The sequence below is a fragment of the Quercus robur genome, chromosome 1 (assembly GCF_932294415.1).
Source record: "Quercus robur chromosome 1, dhQueRobu3.1, whole genome shotgun sequence".
NCBI classification, from domain to species: Eukaryota; Viridiplantae; Streptophyta; class Magnoliopsida; order Fagales; family Fagaceae; genus Quercus; species Quercus robur.
This window is the reverse complement of record NC_065534.1, coordinates 16,949,569-16,965,361: the sequence shown is the minus strand read 5'-3', so window position 1 is coordinate 16,965,361 and position 15,793 is coordinate 16,949,569. Positions and strand designations below refer to the sequence as shown.

Sequence of the window (15,793 nt, the reverse complement as noted above, 5' to 3'; positions counted from 1 at the left end):
AATCCAAGCGCTTATGATGAGGAATCCAAGCTCATACTATGATCCACCAATGAACTTTAGTGATATTAATGTTTTATTTCTTTCTTTTAAAAAAGAAAGAAAGAAGCTATTAGTGCTTTTTCTTTTATAATTCATATTAGATTCTCTCTCTCTCTATAAAAGAAAAACAACTTTTGATCTATCAATTATCAAAAGACATGTCTTGAATTCAACCAATAAAATGAGAACTTGGGAAGGGAACGGCATATTTGATAGTTGATACTTGATACAGTCTTTTTCTTATAATTCTGAAAGTAATGCCCGCCATGCGCATTTAGGTCAAATATTAATGAGAGTATTCATGTTAGGGGTGTCCAGCAGACCCGGTGACCCGCTCAACCCGGCCAACCCGCCCGATTCCGACCCGCCACCACCCGATCCGACGACTCCGGCGGTCGGACGCGGGTTTCGAACTGTCAAACCCGACCCCCGGCGGGTCGGTTGGTGGTTTTGCATTTCAAAACCCGTGAAACTCGACCCGAACCGATACCTTTAACGTTTCCGGCGAAATATTACGCAACCCAAACCAATCTCCGATACCTTTAAACGTTTCCGGTGAAATATTAAGCAACCCAGACCAAATCTCCAAACCTTTAACGTTTCCGGCGAAATATTCAGCATACCAGATCAAAGACGGCGAGATCTCGACGTTATCCGACGAAATCTAGGCCAGATCTCGACGGATCCGGCCATATTTCGGCCAGATCTCGTCGAATCTGGCCAGATTTCGGCCAGATCTCGCCGGATCCGGCCAGATTTCGGCTTCGGCGATGAAACCCGAAACCGACAAGACCCGAACCGAAAAATCCGGCCAGTCGTCCGGGTCGGTTCCGGGTTGGGCACAAACCCGACCCGGCCCGACCTGTGGACACCCCTAATTCATGTGCATTCCTCACATGAAATAGTGAATATTTTATCAAAAGGTTAAAGTACAGGCATGCGAATAAATGAGTAATGAAACATGAAAAATCATTATCTTTTGGAGTCACCTATGAAATAATCTCGTGCACCATGTAGACATATCATATAAGATTTGCATTTTGATATTTTAACTTGATCATGCATCTCATGTACATGGAACGATGGTTAAGTATTCTTATGATCAAATCAAATCATCAAATGCATTATTGTGCATAGATTGTGATTGATTTTATGTTTTGACTCATATATGTGCTATTTGAAGGGTTATTTGTTTGTTTTTATTTATTTTTAAGTTGATGTTAATTTTAATTTTTGTGGGGACACATCCATAGTTTAATCTTTGACTTTAGATATACCGTGTAAGATTGTAGTTATCACAGCATTCGAATACACACCTAAAACATGCATATGCACCCTTCTACCATGATGCACAAAAGGACAACTTTTTATGGTTTTAGGGGATTTGTTTGCTATCCTACTATGATGTATTAATTTCCTAGATTCATTGTTAACTTAGTGTGAAGTGACCATCACATCAAAGGTGGCATGGTGCGATTGTTATTTCATAAGTATAAGTTCTTATGAGGTAGGGGAAACAAGAACCGAGATTCAAGTTTCCAAAATGGAGCTTTATATACATACATTTAGATTATGTTAAAGTATAATTTCTATTTTAGATAAATAATCACATCTTACTTGATTTGATTTGATTTCACTATTTGGATATTTTCCATATATGATTTGATTTGATTTCACTGTGTGATTGACTTTCCATTTTTAATTTGATTTGCTATTTAATTTCATAATTGAATATAAAAAAAAAAAAAAAAAGTTTCCTCTTATGTTTCTATATCTCTTCTTCGAGAGAAAAGAGACTTTATTTGTTTTGTTTTGTTGTGTTTTTGTTTTTTTTTTTTTGTTTTTGTTTTTTTTTTTAAACAATTTGATAGTTACAATGGGGGATAATTGGAATCCATTGAAATAAAGTTTTCTTGAATGTGCCTTTATTTGATGCAATAATTATATGATAGGATATGAATCCACTCTAATGAATTCCTTAATTAAACAATAGCCTAATGGCCCTAATCGCTAAAGACACTAATGGAAGTTAATCCATTTAATCATGTGGGATTAAGTGTCTAACATGGGAAAGAAATTATTCAGTCAACATAGTAACATCAATGTTATTTAGTAAACAATAGCCTAATGGCCCTAATTGCTAAAGACACTAATGGGAGTTAATCCATTTAATCATGTGAGATTATGTGTCTAACATGGGAAAGAAATTTTTCAATCAACATAGTAACATCAATGTTACCTAGGTCTTCTTACCCAATAATATTGTGCGATGTGTTTTAATTTATTGAATCAATTCTTAGTCACTATCCTAGTAATAAAAAAAAAATAAAATGAAAGAAGAATTTAAAAAAAAAAAAAAAAACCCTTCACCTTTGTGGTTACCGTGTGTGGCTCCACCACCGCCACCGCCGTCCCTAACTCAAAATCCACTATTAGGCTCGATAATATTGTGCCAAGTGTATAATCCTAGGCACGTGTCTGCATCGTATCGGTGCCGTAAAACTATTACTTTGTATTATACACGCACGTGAATCGCAAGTGCACAAAATGTAATAAAAGATGATTCTCAAAAAAAAAAAAAAAAAATGTAATAAAAGATCATTCTCAAATAATAATAATAATAATAATAATAAAAGAACACCAAAAAATAAATTAAAAAAAAACCATGAAAAAAAAAAAAAAAAATTACATAGCCATAGGATATTTAGGAATAGGAATTTTGGCATGAGAAGGTAAACTGTGAAACAAAGAAAAGAACGGAGGCGGAGAAGAAGTCTTACTACTGTTCCGTCCTTTTTCTCCATCGCATTCTCAGGTAATCACTATTCTCCATTTTCCTCTCCAATCTCCGTTTTCGAATTTCCACTTCTATAGATTCGTTACGTTATTTTTATTATTTTTTTTCGGTTTGTTAAGCGATCATTCCCTAAAAACTGGTTTGCTAAGCCTTCAGGCTCTGCGTGAATCTCTCTCTATATATAAATTATTTACAATGAGCTTAACAATATATAGGGTTTCGAGTTTGGACCGTTTGTTTGTTATATCATTGTGGCTTTTCCTAAATGGTGATTATAAAAGTTTACTAAAAACACGAACTTATAATTCTTCATTATATCACTCATTTACTACATTTTTAAATTTGAACTGTATATGTTTGCTTGTTAGGCATGACAATGAAGTTCTTTTTATTTTTATTTTTAATTATATATATTTTTTATATTTGTTTTTAAGTGTATGTTAATGAATTTATAAATTCAAATAGTTTGAATTTAATAGGTAAAGAACAATGTACATATTGTGTGGTTGCAGAAAAGAATACATGTGACTGACCCTAACTAATCTGTTGCTGCTAGCAATTACATTGTATGCGATAGCAACAGTAAAGCCGGAACATAGGAATTATATTGAGATTGTTGAGCACTTTAGTCTTGGAGTTGGATTGAGGTTTCTCTTTTTTGGGGGGCTCGTACATTTGTAATTTTATTATGTTGTGTTGATGATATGGAACCTGGCTACCTATGGTTTCTTACACAAATATAAAGAGCTTCTCGGAAGGTGTTCACTTTGAGGAGGAAAGGAAATTCTTAGCTAGTGGTTTAAAGCGTGTTTGAGTAGATGATTGTTTGTATATAGTGACGTAGGACTGAAATTATAGAGGGTTCTGATGCCAATTTGATGTATAGGGTTCTCGATAAGTTCTTGAAGGATTCTTGAATGGAGTTTTATGTTTAAGGGTTTTGAGATAGCTAGGTCGTTAAAAGAGGCTCTATTTAGTAAGTATCAATGATATATCTTGAACAAAACGATTTAGCTCTACCTGAGCCTAAATAGGCTCAACATCATGAATCTGAGTAGTTGAATTTCATCTCTTTAATTTTGAGCTTATTGTCTCCTTTTGCTGTAATGTTTAGTCTCATAATACATGCCGATAGTTTTTTGACCAAATGGCATGTCCTCCCCAATAAACAAAGATTTCATTAATAACTCAGAGGGTCAATTGTGCACCTGTAAGTGAGTTGTATCTTATACGTCATGCTCGCACCATGTGGCTTAATGTAAGTACTACAAGTTGTGTCATGCGGCTCATTATAAGTACTTTTAACATTATTAGCATAGTTTACTTTAAGTGAAACTTCATTACCAAGGTTTCAGAAAAATTAAAAAACTACTCCAACTAAAGTCTAAAACTCAATTATCAAAAGTTTCAAGAAATTTAAATGGAGTTTCATTATTTATTTTTTTGAGTATTTTATAATCTATTATAATATTTAGTTCTTACTATCTATTTTATCATTCAATCTTAATTATATCATTGAAATATTTTCTTTAAATTACATATAATTCTTCGTTAAGCGTGCATTGCACCTGCATAATACTAGTTAACATTAGAGATGGTAACTTTTAATTCCTATGGGGGCATAATTTATCATTTCTTGTCTCATATTCTTCATGGTTTTTTTTTTTTTTTTTAGTTTTAATTCATTTTTATATTGTTGACTGAAATATATGTTGATTCAAGGCAAGAGTTGTATCTTGTTTTTTAGCTGAGATTTTAATTACTAGAAATTAAAGAGCAGGGATGTTGAGGAGGTTGGGAAATATCTTTAGTTTTGTTGTGCTGACTAGAAATGCTTCCAGCCAAAGATTACTTTTGGTCTGTACCGTGGTAGGTCTATTCCCCTCATGGAAGTCAAAGATGAGCCGAGCGATCTCCTAGGCACTTAGGCAAGGCAAGTGCCTCGGTAAAGGTGCCTTTACCGAGGCACTTGCCTTTAGAGCCTAGGCAAGCAAGGAAAGAGCGCTAGCTTAGATTGTGTGTGTGTTTTAATTTTAATTTATTTTTAAGTTTATAGTAAAACATATTGTTAGATTGTTAATTTACAGATGGTTGTTGTAAAACCTTTAATTAATTTATAAAGCTGGTTTTAAAACTTATTGTTTCAATTAATTAGTAGAGCCTAAACCGTGTTAAGTGGCTTAAGCCTATTTTGAAATCAATTAATAGACCTAATTTTGTTGTGCCAACATGTCAGAAACACTTGATTATAACATTTCATTATATTAGATACATATGATTAAGTTCTATATGTATATAACTATATTTAGAATTTGGCTCCTTGCTTTAATCGAGCTAGCACCTTTTTGCAAGGCCTTGGTGCCTTAAGGTCACCTTTTGCCTTTGACTATTCCCCTTCAAACCAGAAAATGTAGCAAATAGAAAAAAAATGCATTGCATATAATTCCTTTCAATGGCCCATTCAGCCACTGGTGTGACATGTTGGTGTTCCTGCCATATGATGTTAGGCAATGTTCAATCAGAATCAATGAGAATGAATTTATTGGCAGCCTAGGATTGTTTGTCTTTTAGATGCAATTAACAGAGCATGTCAACATGTTTTTTACTATATGGTTGAAAATTTTCAGGAACAAGGAATGTATCATAAAGTATATGAGACTCGTAGTTACAATGCTAAGGACAAGGTAAAATACATGGCATGGACGAGTGAGATGGACCGTTGCCTTACTGAGATTCTTGTTGAGGAAGTGAAAAAGGGAAACAAGATAGACAGCACTTTGAAGCCTGCAGCATACAGAGCAGCACTTACAGCCTTAAATGAAAATTTTGGCCTTGATTTGACAAAAGAACATATTAGAAATCGGCTAAAAACATGGAGGAAGCAATTTGGGATCTTAAAGGAACTCCTTGCTCATAAGGGATTTAAGTGGGATGAGACACGAAAGATGGTTATTGCAGATAATTCTGTCTGGAATGACTACAGCAAGGTGTGGATTCATGCACTATGATGCTATAATTATGCAATTGATCAGGGTAATACTGAATTCTAATTGATTGTAATTATTTCATAGTCTTATTTTACCTGCAGGCTCATCCTGATGCCAAGCAGTTCCGTGCAAAGTTCATTGAAAATTATGATGAATTGTGTATTATTATTGGCAATGATCAAGCAATGGAAAGCATTTCTGATAGTGATACTGAAATTAATGAGGACTTGACAGTCGGTAGGGAGGGTGTGGATGCAGGCATTGTGTCTGAGATTCAGAGTGATGACAGGCATACAAAAAACTTAAGGTGGACAGAAGAAATGGATCGTTGCCTTGGTAAGATTCTTGTGGAACAAGTGAATAAGGGGCATAAAATAGATAAAATTCTACAGCGGGAAGCATACGATGCTGCTGTTTTGGCTTTAAATGAAAGATTTGGGCCTGATTTGACAAAAGAACACATTAGAAATCGCCTGAGAACTTGGAGGAAGCAGTATTTGATCTTGAAGGAACTCCTTTCTCATAGTGGTTTCAAATGGGATGCAATGCAGAAGATGATCATTGCAAGTGATTCAGTATGGGATGACTATGTCAAGGTATGTCTCATTTTGAACAAACACTTTTAGGTGTGATATTTGTGGGACCTTTTAAGAATTCATTCATTGAAATTTTCAAATCTCATTTTTTGGTCACACTTATTTGCGTATGTAATATCTTTTAAATAATAATTATAATGTAGCAAATAATTGTGTGTAGCAAATGAACTGTTTCAAATTATTTGCTCTTCTTAAAGGCAAAAACCAAAAAGAAAGCTGATAACATATGAAGCACTATGGTGAAAGGGAGAAACATGCATACAATGAGCTCACTTTGCTGTAGGAAATAGAGCTTTTGCGATGTAGTTTTAATTGAAAAGCTCTTTAGCGTTTTGAATATTTGGCAAATTACAGTGAATAATATTATAAAATTATGAATTTATAAATAATGAAAAATAGTGAATTGTAGAACCTTTTCTAAAAGCTCCAAATTTCAGCTTTTGCCTTAAAGTTATTTTAGTTTGAAGGACCCCCCTTAAAGCTCTTTCAGCAGAAATTTCCAAATGCTTGGCAATTTCACCATGAGCCTCACAGATCTTAAAGCAATTCTCTGGTAGTGTGTTAGACACAATGTCAAGAAACTCATTCAAGTGGGAAATACTTTATTTTTAATCCCAAAAAAATGGAAAATTACAATTTACTCCTTGTTGGTCCTATAACAATTTAGTTCACAAACTTTCAACTACTACATTTGACCCCCTAAAGTTTGGAATAAAATGAAATCATTAGGGTTTCTTCCAAATTAATAATTTTTTATTTATTTTTTTATTTTGTGGTCAAATTTCCATTTACAAATTACCCCCTTTGGTTTGATCATATCACATAGTACTACACCATTTTCGATTTGCCACATTTTGACCCCCTAAAGTTTGGATTAAAATTAAATCGTTAATGTGTCATTGGACAGAACCCTAACCATTTTATTTTAATCCAAACTTTTGGGGATCAAAATGTAGCAATTGAAAATGTTGTAGTACTAAACTAAATTCTAACCCCCCCCAGCAACACACACACACACAGAAAATTTGGCTTGCATTTAGTTTCTTTTTGAAGATCAAGAGAAATAAAGGATGTGAAGCAACGATGAGAAAAAATAAATTTGAATTATCCCATCACATTCTAACTTCAAATTTATTGTACAAATCATTCTAACTACCAATAAAGTGTATAAGCCTATTTCCTTGCAACTCAATTTCTAATTTGTGTACCATTAATGCCATAGAGCTCTAGCTCATACCTCCTTCCCGTGTAAGAGCAAGATGCTAGATAAGTTTGTGGGTTAAAGACGTACCTGTGCGCGTATAATTACCAAAAATAAAAGTGTATCATCAATCTGAAAGTCCCTGAAAATATTCTATAATCTGAACAGATGACTGTTTCAGATGGTATCTCTGTTGTAAGAGCAAGGTGTAGGATAACGTCGTGGGTTCAAAGACCCAATAGTGCGTATGTAATTACCACCAACAAAAGAAATAGCATCATTAATCCAAAACTCTATTAAAAATATCCTATCATCTGAACAGCCCAAAGAACAAAAAAGAAAAGGTAATATCTTATATCTGAAACAGTCATCTGTCATAACCTAGTTGACATCCATTACAGAATGTGTTGATTTAATCAGAGTTTATCTAGGAGGTCATATAATTTGATTGCCTGTAGAATAAAATTGCCATTGTGCCACTATGATATCCTATTACAAAATGGGAAGGAGATAAACCAATCAGACAATGACAAAAACCATTTAGTCAATTCAGAAACATGCTCAATTGACAGGACATATAAAAGCATCTAGTTCTTGAAATCCAAGTTTGAAGTTGATTTCTATTATGCTAAATTGGTAACTCTCTTTTTCAGATGTAAATTTAGTGATAAAAAATGATCTCTGTTTTCTCAAAATGAATGTCAAGTATGTATTATGTTGGTATTCAAATTGGGTCCTTCCTCCTGTTGTAGTAATGCTTAACTATGACCATGTCATATTGCTAAGTCTTCTATGTACTCTACAGACTCACCCTGATGCCAGGACTTTCCGCAATCGATTTATTCAAAACTATGATCAGTTGTTCATTATCTTTGGTGATTCTCATGAGGCTGCAGAGCCTGTTGATGTTATTGATGTCTCCCCTGTTCGATGCGGTGGAAAGGCAAAAGATCTAGGGAAGAACGTGAGGTGGACATTTGAAATGGATCGCTGCCTTGGCAAAGTTCTTGTTGAGCAAGTGATACTTGGAAATAAAAATAGATTAGATAATAAATTCAAACCTGCCGCATATGAAGCGGCTGTATTGGCTATAAAGGAACGATTTCATCTTGACTTGACAAAGGATCATGTTAGGAACCGTCTCAAAACATGGAAGAAACAGTATGATATTTTGCAAGAACTCCTGGATCAGAGGGACTTTGAATGGGATGAGAGACGGAAGATGGTAATTGCAAACGACTCAGCTTGGAATGAATATATCAAGGTACCTAACATGCTTGACAAATTTGTTATAATAATACTTCATATAGAAAGTTAGGGCTGCACCCTTTATTGCACTTTTTTAATGAATCTTATTGAAAAGAAGCATTTCATATACAAAGTTGCATGTGGATCTTTTCATCATAATGTGTACAGGGGGATGATTTTGATTTTTAACTGTTTTTATACAGATAAACCCTGATGCTAGGACTGTTCAAGGACGAGTCATCAACAACTATGAGGAGTTGTGTGTTATTATTGGTTGCAATGATCCACCTGAAAGCTCAGTAAATTTAGCTGAGAATAATTTGGATTTAATTGCTGAGAATGAAGCAGTAGTTGCTGAGGAAACGTACTATAATGAGGTTGACAATGCAAAAGATAAAGGAAAGTACATATCTTGGACAGATGAGATGGATCGATGCTTAACTCAGTTGCTAGTCCAGCAAGTGATGTTGGGAAATAAGCTTGATAAAAATTTTAAGCCTGTAGCTTATATGGCTGCTCTTACAGTTCTCAATGAGAAGTTTGGGTTGGACTTGACAAAGGAAAACATAAGAAACCGGTTGAAGACATGGAAGAAACAGTATGGACTTGTTAAGGAACTCCTATCCCATGGTGGGTTTGAGTGGGATGAGAGATATAAGATGGTTGTTGCTACTGACTCTGATTGGAATGAATACATAAAGGTACATTTTTTGTTCCTTCAAAGATTCAGTGTTTCGGATGCAGTTTTTTCAATCATTTATGTAGTTCCACCATTGCAGTTCAATGTGCAACTTCTAAATATGATGATAAGTTCACTTTTCAGTCTCTTGGACTCCACCGGTAAAAATATTTGGATGTAAACTCATCTTTGTAAATGATCAAACTTGAGTGTTGTTGGATGAGCCTATTTTGCCTGTTGTTTTTAAATTCCAAAAATTCTGTTTCTCCCTTTTTCTTTTTTCTGATTTTTTTTAAGTAAAAGAAAAACTGAAACCTAATTGTGATTATGGAGTGCTGAGTGCACCTTTAGAGAATGATTTTCTCCAGTTGCTTTAAGACATTCTTAATCTTTTCAGATTCGTTTTTTGTCATGCATTACTTAATTAATGTGTACAAATTTCAGAGGTATCCGGATGCAAGGCAATTGCGAGCCAGGTCTATTGAAAATTATGATGACTTACGAATAATAGTTGGCAATGAGGCACCAAATGGACATTGGTTTGAAGCTGGTGCCACACTTAGACTTGAAGGCAATTCTTCTTTCAACGATGAAGAGCACGTTGAAACCCCGGTACAGATGTTTGCTAATGAAGAAATGTCACATGAAGATACTAGTGATGGCATGCAAGGTTCATCTCAGCAGACAAGAGCTAGGCCTTCTTCATCATCTCATTCCAAACGGCTGTTGAAGAGGAGACGTTCAAGTGATGTTATGTTAAAAATGATGAGTGCCATGGCTGCAGATATTGGTAGAATAGCCGATGCATTGACGGAAAATAATAAGACCGTGTGCTTGGATGAACTGTTTGAAATGGTACAAACAATACCTGGCTTTGATGACGATCTTATTATTGAGGCATGTGAATATCTTTCTTTTGATGAGAGGAGGGCGATGATGTTCATGAAGTTGAATGAGAGGTTAAGAAAAAAGTGGTTATTAAAACGTTTGCGTGGTCAGGGTAATTAGAATGCCTTGTTAATTTTGTCGATATATAGTTCTCATTTTGTGAATGGGTTGAACATGAATAAAATATTCATTTTTCCTATCGTAGATTTTTCTCCACTTTTGTTGGCTTGCCTATTGGATTTTTGGTTGCTGGGACTGGATATGAATTGATTTATAGCCCATTCATTCAGATCTTGGGGGTTTTCTAGATTAGTCTGAAGCTAAAACCAGGTCTTTCTAACAAAGCATGCAACTTTTGTGTGTGTGCAGCACAGCTTAGGGACAATTTGGTGCTTATAAAACAAGTTCATATCAGTTTGTGATGTACACCTATTGGACTCATTTTGATGAGCCGAAGCCTAGGGTAATTTCTTATATCTTAGAAGGCAGTCACTTGCAGCACTTATTTTCGTTACATGGGCCGTTCTACCCAAAATAGTAACTTATAAATGCGTTTATCAAAAGATTACCAGAAGGATAGTTATCCGATTCCAATTCTCAACTTAGAGTGACCTGCATAGCAAGAAACTTAGAGCATGTTTAAGCTTAGAATGCTGACATTATGTGCCCATTTGGTTTCAGCTGAAACCTGCGTCTACGTTTTGCGTTTTTTGTTTTTTTTTTTTTCCTGCACCGTTTCTACTTTAGGGGGACAAGAGTACTGTTTACACACTGTTTGGTACTATTTATACACTGTTTGGCACTGTTTACAGGTTAAAAAATATTAAAAATAGGTCCCGCGATACTATTCACATATTTAAAAATAATTTTACTAAAGTGTTTTCAGTTTTCAGTTTTCAGTTTCAGCAACAATAAGTTCAATACAAACGGACCCTATATTCTACAGATCAGGACTGATCAACAGAGAAAAACTTGATAATGCATGATATGTGGTATACAAGCTTATCTGAGTTCATGCTGCTATATGACATGTCATATTTAATATTGCATCTATCTTCTAGGTTAAACTACAAGTCGTCCACTTGTGTATTTATCTCCTAGTTTACTGGAGTTAGTTACAGGTAGTTGTTACTGTTTCTCAACTATAAAACAAGGCCTGTACATGAACGCGCATCCTCTGTCTCAAATTTCCTGTCCCACATCATGTACCACCACTCAACTTGTGACACGTGTCTCTTAATACCCTTTCTGCTGAAGCCGTAGAGAGGGGGAGAAGAAGAAAGGAGGAGGAAAAAAAAGAAGGCGGCAGAAGATTCAGACCTGGGTTTTAACGTTTTGAAGAAAAGTTAGTCAATAAAAGAGACGTCAGCAAATTAAAAAAAAAAAAAAGAGAATAGTGTTTCATTATTCATTTCTCCTGCTAGCCGAAGAGGCCTTACCTTTCCCATAGATTTTCCAAAAGGGGGAGAAACTCTTTCACACTTTATATTAATAAAACACTGTGTTTGAAAGAAACAGTACCGCCCTTTTCAAAAACTACTTTTGTGTACATCATGATTGGTGGTACTGCATGTGAACTGAACCTCTTTTAATCACTCTCCTCCCCAACTTTTCATTGTCGACAATGGAGGCGCTGCATGACCATATGCTTCTGTGAATCACGTTTCTCCCTCAACATGTTAAAGTGCGTTCAAATGTATTCTTTCCCAACTCGTTCTAAGAAACTTCAAGACCATGGCCGTGATCAGTAATCAGTTGTGCGCCAACTGAACCTCTATTAATATATATATCTATATATGTATGTATGTATCTCCTACAACCGCCCACTCCTCCCAACGAAGAAGAAAGAAACACTCGACAATGGCAAAACTCAGCTTACTACTTGGACTTCTCATCTTGTTCACCCCTTCTCTCTCTTGTCCTGAACATCAAAAACAAGCCCTTCTTCAATTTAAAGCCTCTCTCATCAATGCTACTACTTCTTTTTCACCAAAAAGCCCTCCTGTTTTGTTAGAATCATGGAATTCCAGCTTAGATTGTTGCCACTGGGACATGGTCAATTGTAGTTCTCGCTTTCATTCAAGGAATGTGGTTGCTCTATATCTGGAGGACCTCATCTGGTCGAAGGAGCCCATAGTGTTGTCTTCCACCATCTTAACACCGCTCTTTCGCATTAGAAGCTTGACGCACCTTGTCATGTCCTGGAATCAAATACAAGGAGAATTGCCAGGTGACGGCTTTGCCAATCTGACAGAATTGGTTCATCTTGATTTGAGGAATAATGGCTTCAATGGCTCCATTCCTTCTCAGCTTTTTCACTTGAAGCATCTTCAATACCTTGATATAAGTTTAAATTCATTTCAGGGAAATATCCCTAAGGAGATAGGGAATATGACAAAGTTGCAGCATTTGTTTCTTCACAGGAACAAATTATTTGGGGAAATTCCATCTTCAATTCTGAATTTAAAGGAATTGAAAACAATGGATTTGAGTCACAATTCATTGTCAATGGAAATTCCTGTTGATATTAGCAATCTAGCCAACATGACCAATTTGGACTTGAATTGCAACAAGCTCACGGGTACAATCCCGTCAACCATACAGAATTTGACGAAATTGGAAATACTTAATTTGGAAAGCAACTTGCTCATTGGAGATATTCCATACAAGCTGTTCAATATCAAGGGTTTGAAGAGCCTTCTTCTTGGAGGAAATAATCTCACTTGGAATAACAATGCAGAGATAGTGCCAAAGTTTACGCTATCTGAGTTGTCTATGAGGTCTTGTGGTCTTACAGGAGAAATTCCAAGCTGGATTTCTACACAAAAGACACTTGAAATTCTGGACTTGAGTGAGAACCAGCTAGAAGGAATGTTCCCACAATGGCTTGCTGAAATGGAGGTTGGAACTATAATTTTGTCAGATAACAATCTCACAGGTTCTCTCCCACCTCGCCTCTTCAACTCTCCAAAGTTATATGCTCTTTCCTTGTCTGGAAACAACTTTTATGGAGAACTTCCAAACAACATTGGTAATGCCACTACACTTGGGATTCTTACGTTGGCTAGAAATAATTTTTCAGGGAAGGTTCCTGAATCCATCTCCAAGATTTATGGCCTCTATTTATTGGACTTGTCAAACAACAAATTTTCTGGCAGCACTTTACCAGATTTTAGTTCCAACGTACAACTCCAAATCATTGATTTTTCTTCAAATGAATTCTCAGGTGAAATTCCAACCAAATTTTCCCAAGAAACTATAATCCTAGCTTTGGGAAAAAATAAGTTTTCTGGTAGATTGTCTAGAAACTTGACTAATATGAGCAAGCTTGAACACCTAGACATCCATGACAACAAAATCAAAGGTGAATTGCCTGACTTTTTCTGCCAAATCTCCACCCTTCATAGTCTAATTTTAAGAAACAACTCTCTCGAAGGTTCAATCCCTATTTGTATTTCCAATCTTACCAGCCTCCAAATTCTTCTCTCAAGCAACCATCTTGTTGGAGAAATCCCTAAAGAGTTTGGAAATCTTGCTGGTATGATTGAAACACCTGATGGAGTTTCATATTTTAATGGTTTTGGAACAAATAATTACACCACTGTCCCCAAGATTAATGATATGATAGTGAACTGGAAGAAGTCAAAACAAGGTCTATCATTTCACAACCTCAAGTACTACTCTTTGTTAGACTTGTCAATGAACCAACTTTCTGGTAAAATTCCAACTTCATTAGGAAGGCTGAAGGCTCTAAAGCTTCTCAATGTCTCACTTAACAATTTTTATGGGAGAATACCAGCAAGTGTTGGTGATTTAAAAAATCTGGAGGGTTTGGACTTGTCACGTAACAATCTATCAGGTTCAATTCCACAATCACTAGCAATGTTGCTACAACTGACTATTTTGGATGTGAGTAACAACAAGCTCACGGGTAAGATTCCAATTGGTAACCAGATGGATACAATGAATAATCCTAACTTTTATGCCAACAATAGTGGATTGTGCGGAATGCAAATTCAAGTATTATGTCCAGAAAACTCATCATCAACAAAACCACCAGAGGTTGAGAGAAAGGAAACATGGTTCTCATGGGAAGGAATAGTGATTGGATATGCGGTTGCCTTCTTTGTAACTGTGGCAATCCTATATCTAACTGACTATTGTGTACCTGTAAAACCTCCAAATCACCATAGTCAACAAAGAAGGCAAAGGGTATAAATTTCAATTGTCTTACAAGTTATGCATGCAGTCTATGGTCAAATAATAAAATCCTAGCTTTATAAAGGTTTTCAATTCAAATGTAAGAGGCAGACTTGCAACTAAAACTAAGGTTAAGAACACTGTTTAGAATAGGGTGTCATGTTGTTTGTGGGGAATCCCTTTACAATTATTATAGATTATTGTTTCTGGTGTAGTATAGTAGATAGTGAGGCTTATTTCTTATTGTCTTAGTGTTGTTCTATTTTTGTTAAGTAGAGGTTTTGTTTGTTTGTTTGTTTGTTTGCACCTCGTTGCAAGTTGTGTGGTTGCTTGTTAATGTAGGATTATTGATGCTGAAAAAAATCTTGCTTTTTCATCCAAAAAAATATTTGTCATTAAATTTGTAGAATAAGGTGAGAGAGCAAATGAAAAGGAATATATAAGATATAACAATAACAACAACCAAGTCTTAGTCTGAAAAGATATCAAATATAAAATCCTCGCAAATTGTTCGCTCTCATTGTATGATTCCTTTTTACTTTTTTTTTTTTTTTTTTTTCTTTTTCTTTAGCCAAAAGATATAAAAACTGTAGTCATTTTACAAATGTTTACAAGAAACTATTCTCTTCATCATAGCTTATACAAAATTGGAGATTGAGGTACTAGTTCCTTATAGCTTTTGTTATTGGAGTACATACTGGCAATTCATCTTCAAGATTACATTTGAACAATGGGCTTAGGTTGAAATTGCAAGACCTTCAGATGATGTTGTAATGTTCCACTTCCACCAAGTTGTTTGGAACTGTTGATTGGTAATTCTGCAGTTATGTTTTTATGTTTAACATCACAGATGCCGACTTCCCTCAATTGGTTAAGGTGGCTTAGCCCATTGCAAACCTCAAAGGTTTACTGAATGAGAATGCATTTAACAACGATGATGGTTTTGGTATGTTCTGTATGATTTGTTGATGGTAATTGTAAGGACGCAATTTGGGTCCTCTACCCAAATGATGGATGAACTTAGGCCCAAAAAGCCTAATACAATGAATTTGTAGAGAGTGGGTTGGAAAACTAGGTTTTAATGAGTTGGACAACAAATAAAGTGGATTCAGATGACAAGAAAAGGAAGATAGACTGGTTTAAGCTAAAGGAAATCGT

General features: G+C 35.3%; 2 protein-coding genes across 2 annotated transcripts; both read left to right on the top strand.

The window, feature by feature from the left end:
• Positions 1 to 2,712: 2,712 nt before the first annotated feature.
• Positions 2,713 to 10,639, top strand: LOC126723539 (uncharacterized). The gene is made up of 6 exons (XM_050427069.1): positions 2,713 to 2,854; positions 5,464 to 5,823; positions 5,925 to 6,419; positions 8,426 to 8,884; positions 9,072 to 9,569; positions 9,992 to 10,639. Exons 2-6 carry the CDS (start codon positions 5,473 to 5,475, stop codon positions 10,553 to 10,555), a joined length of 2,367 nt encoding a protein of 788 aa, XP_050283026.1. The 5' UTR covers positions 2,713 to 2,854; positions 5,464 to 5,472; the 3' UTR covers positions 10,556 to 10,639.
• Positions 10,640 to 12,295: 1,656 nt separating this feature from the next.
• On the top strand, positions 12,296 to 14,653 carry LOC126724828 (receptor-like protein 46). The gene has a single exon (XM_050429262.1). It carries the CDS (start codon positions 12,296 to 12,298, stop codon positions 14,651 to 14,653), a length of 2,358 nt encoding a protein of 785 aa, XP_050285219.1.
• Positions 14,654 to 15,793: the final 1,140 nt, after the last annotated feature.

Excerpts from the sequence above, each read along its gene's own strand:
- LOC126723539 (XM_050427069.1), top strand. The coding sequence starts at position 5,473 with ATGTATCATAAAGTATATGAGACTCGTAGTTACAATGCTAAGGACAAG. Across the intron at positions 8,885-9,071 it reads CTTGGAATGAATATATCAAG|ATAAACCCTGATGCTAGGAC; the intron begins GTACCTAACATG and ends GTTTTTATACAG. Across the intron at positions 9,570-9,991 it reads ATTGGAATGAATACATAAAG|AGGTATCCGGATGCAAGGCA; the intron begins GTACATTTTTTG and ends TACAAATTTCAG.
- LOC126724828 (XM_050429262.1), top strand. The coding sequence starts at position 12,296 with ATGGCAAAACTCAGCTTACTACTTGGACTTCTCATCTTGTTCACCCCT.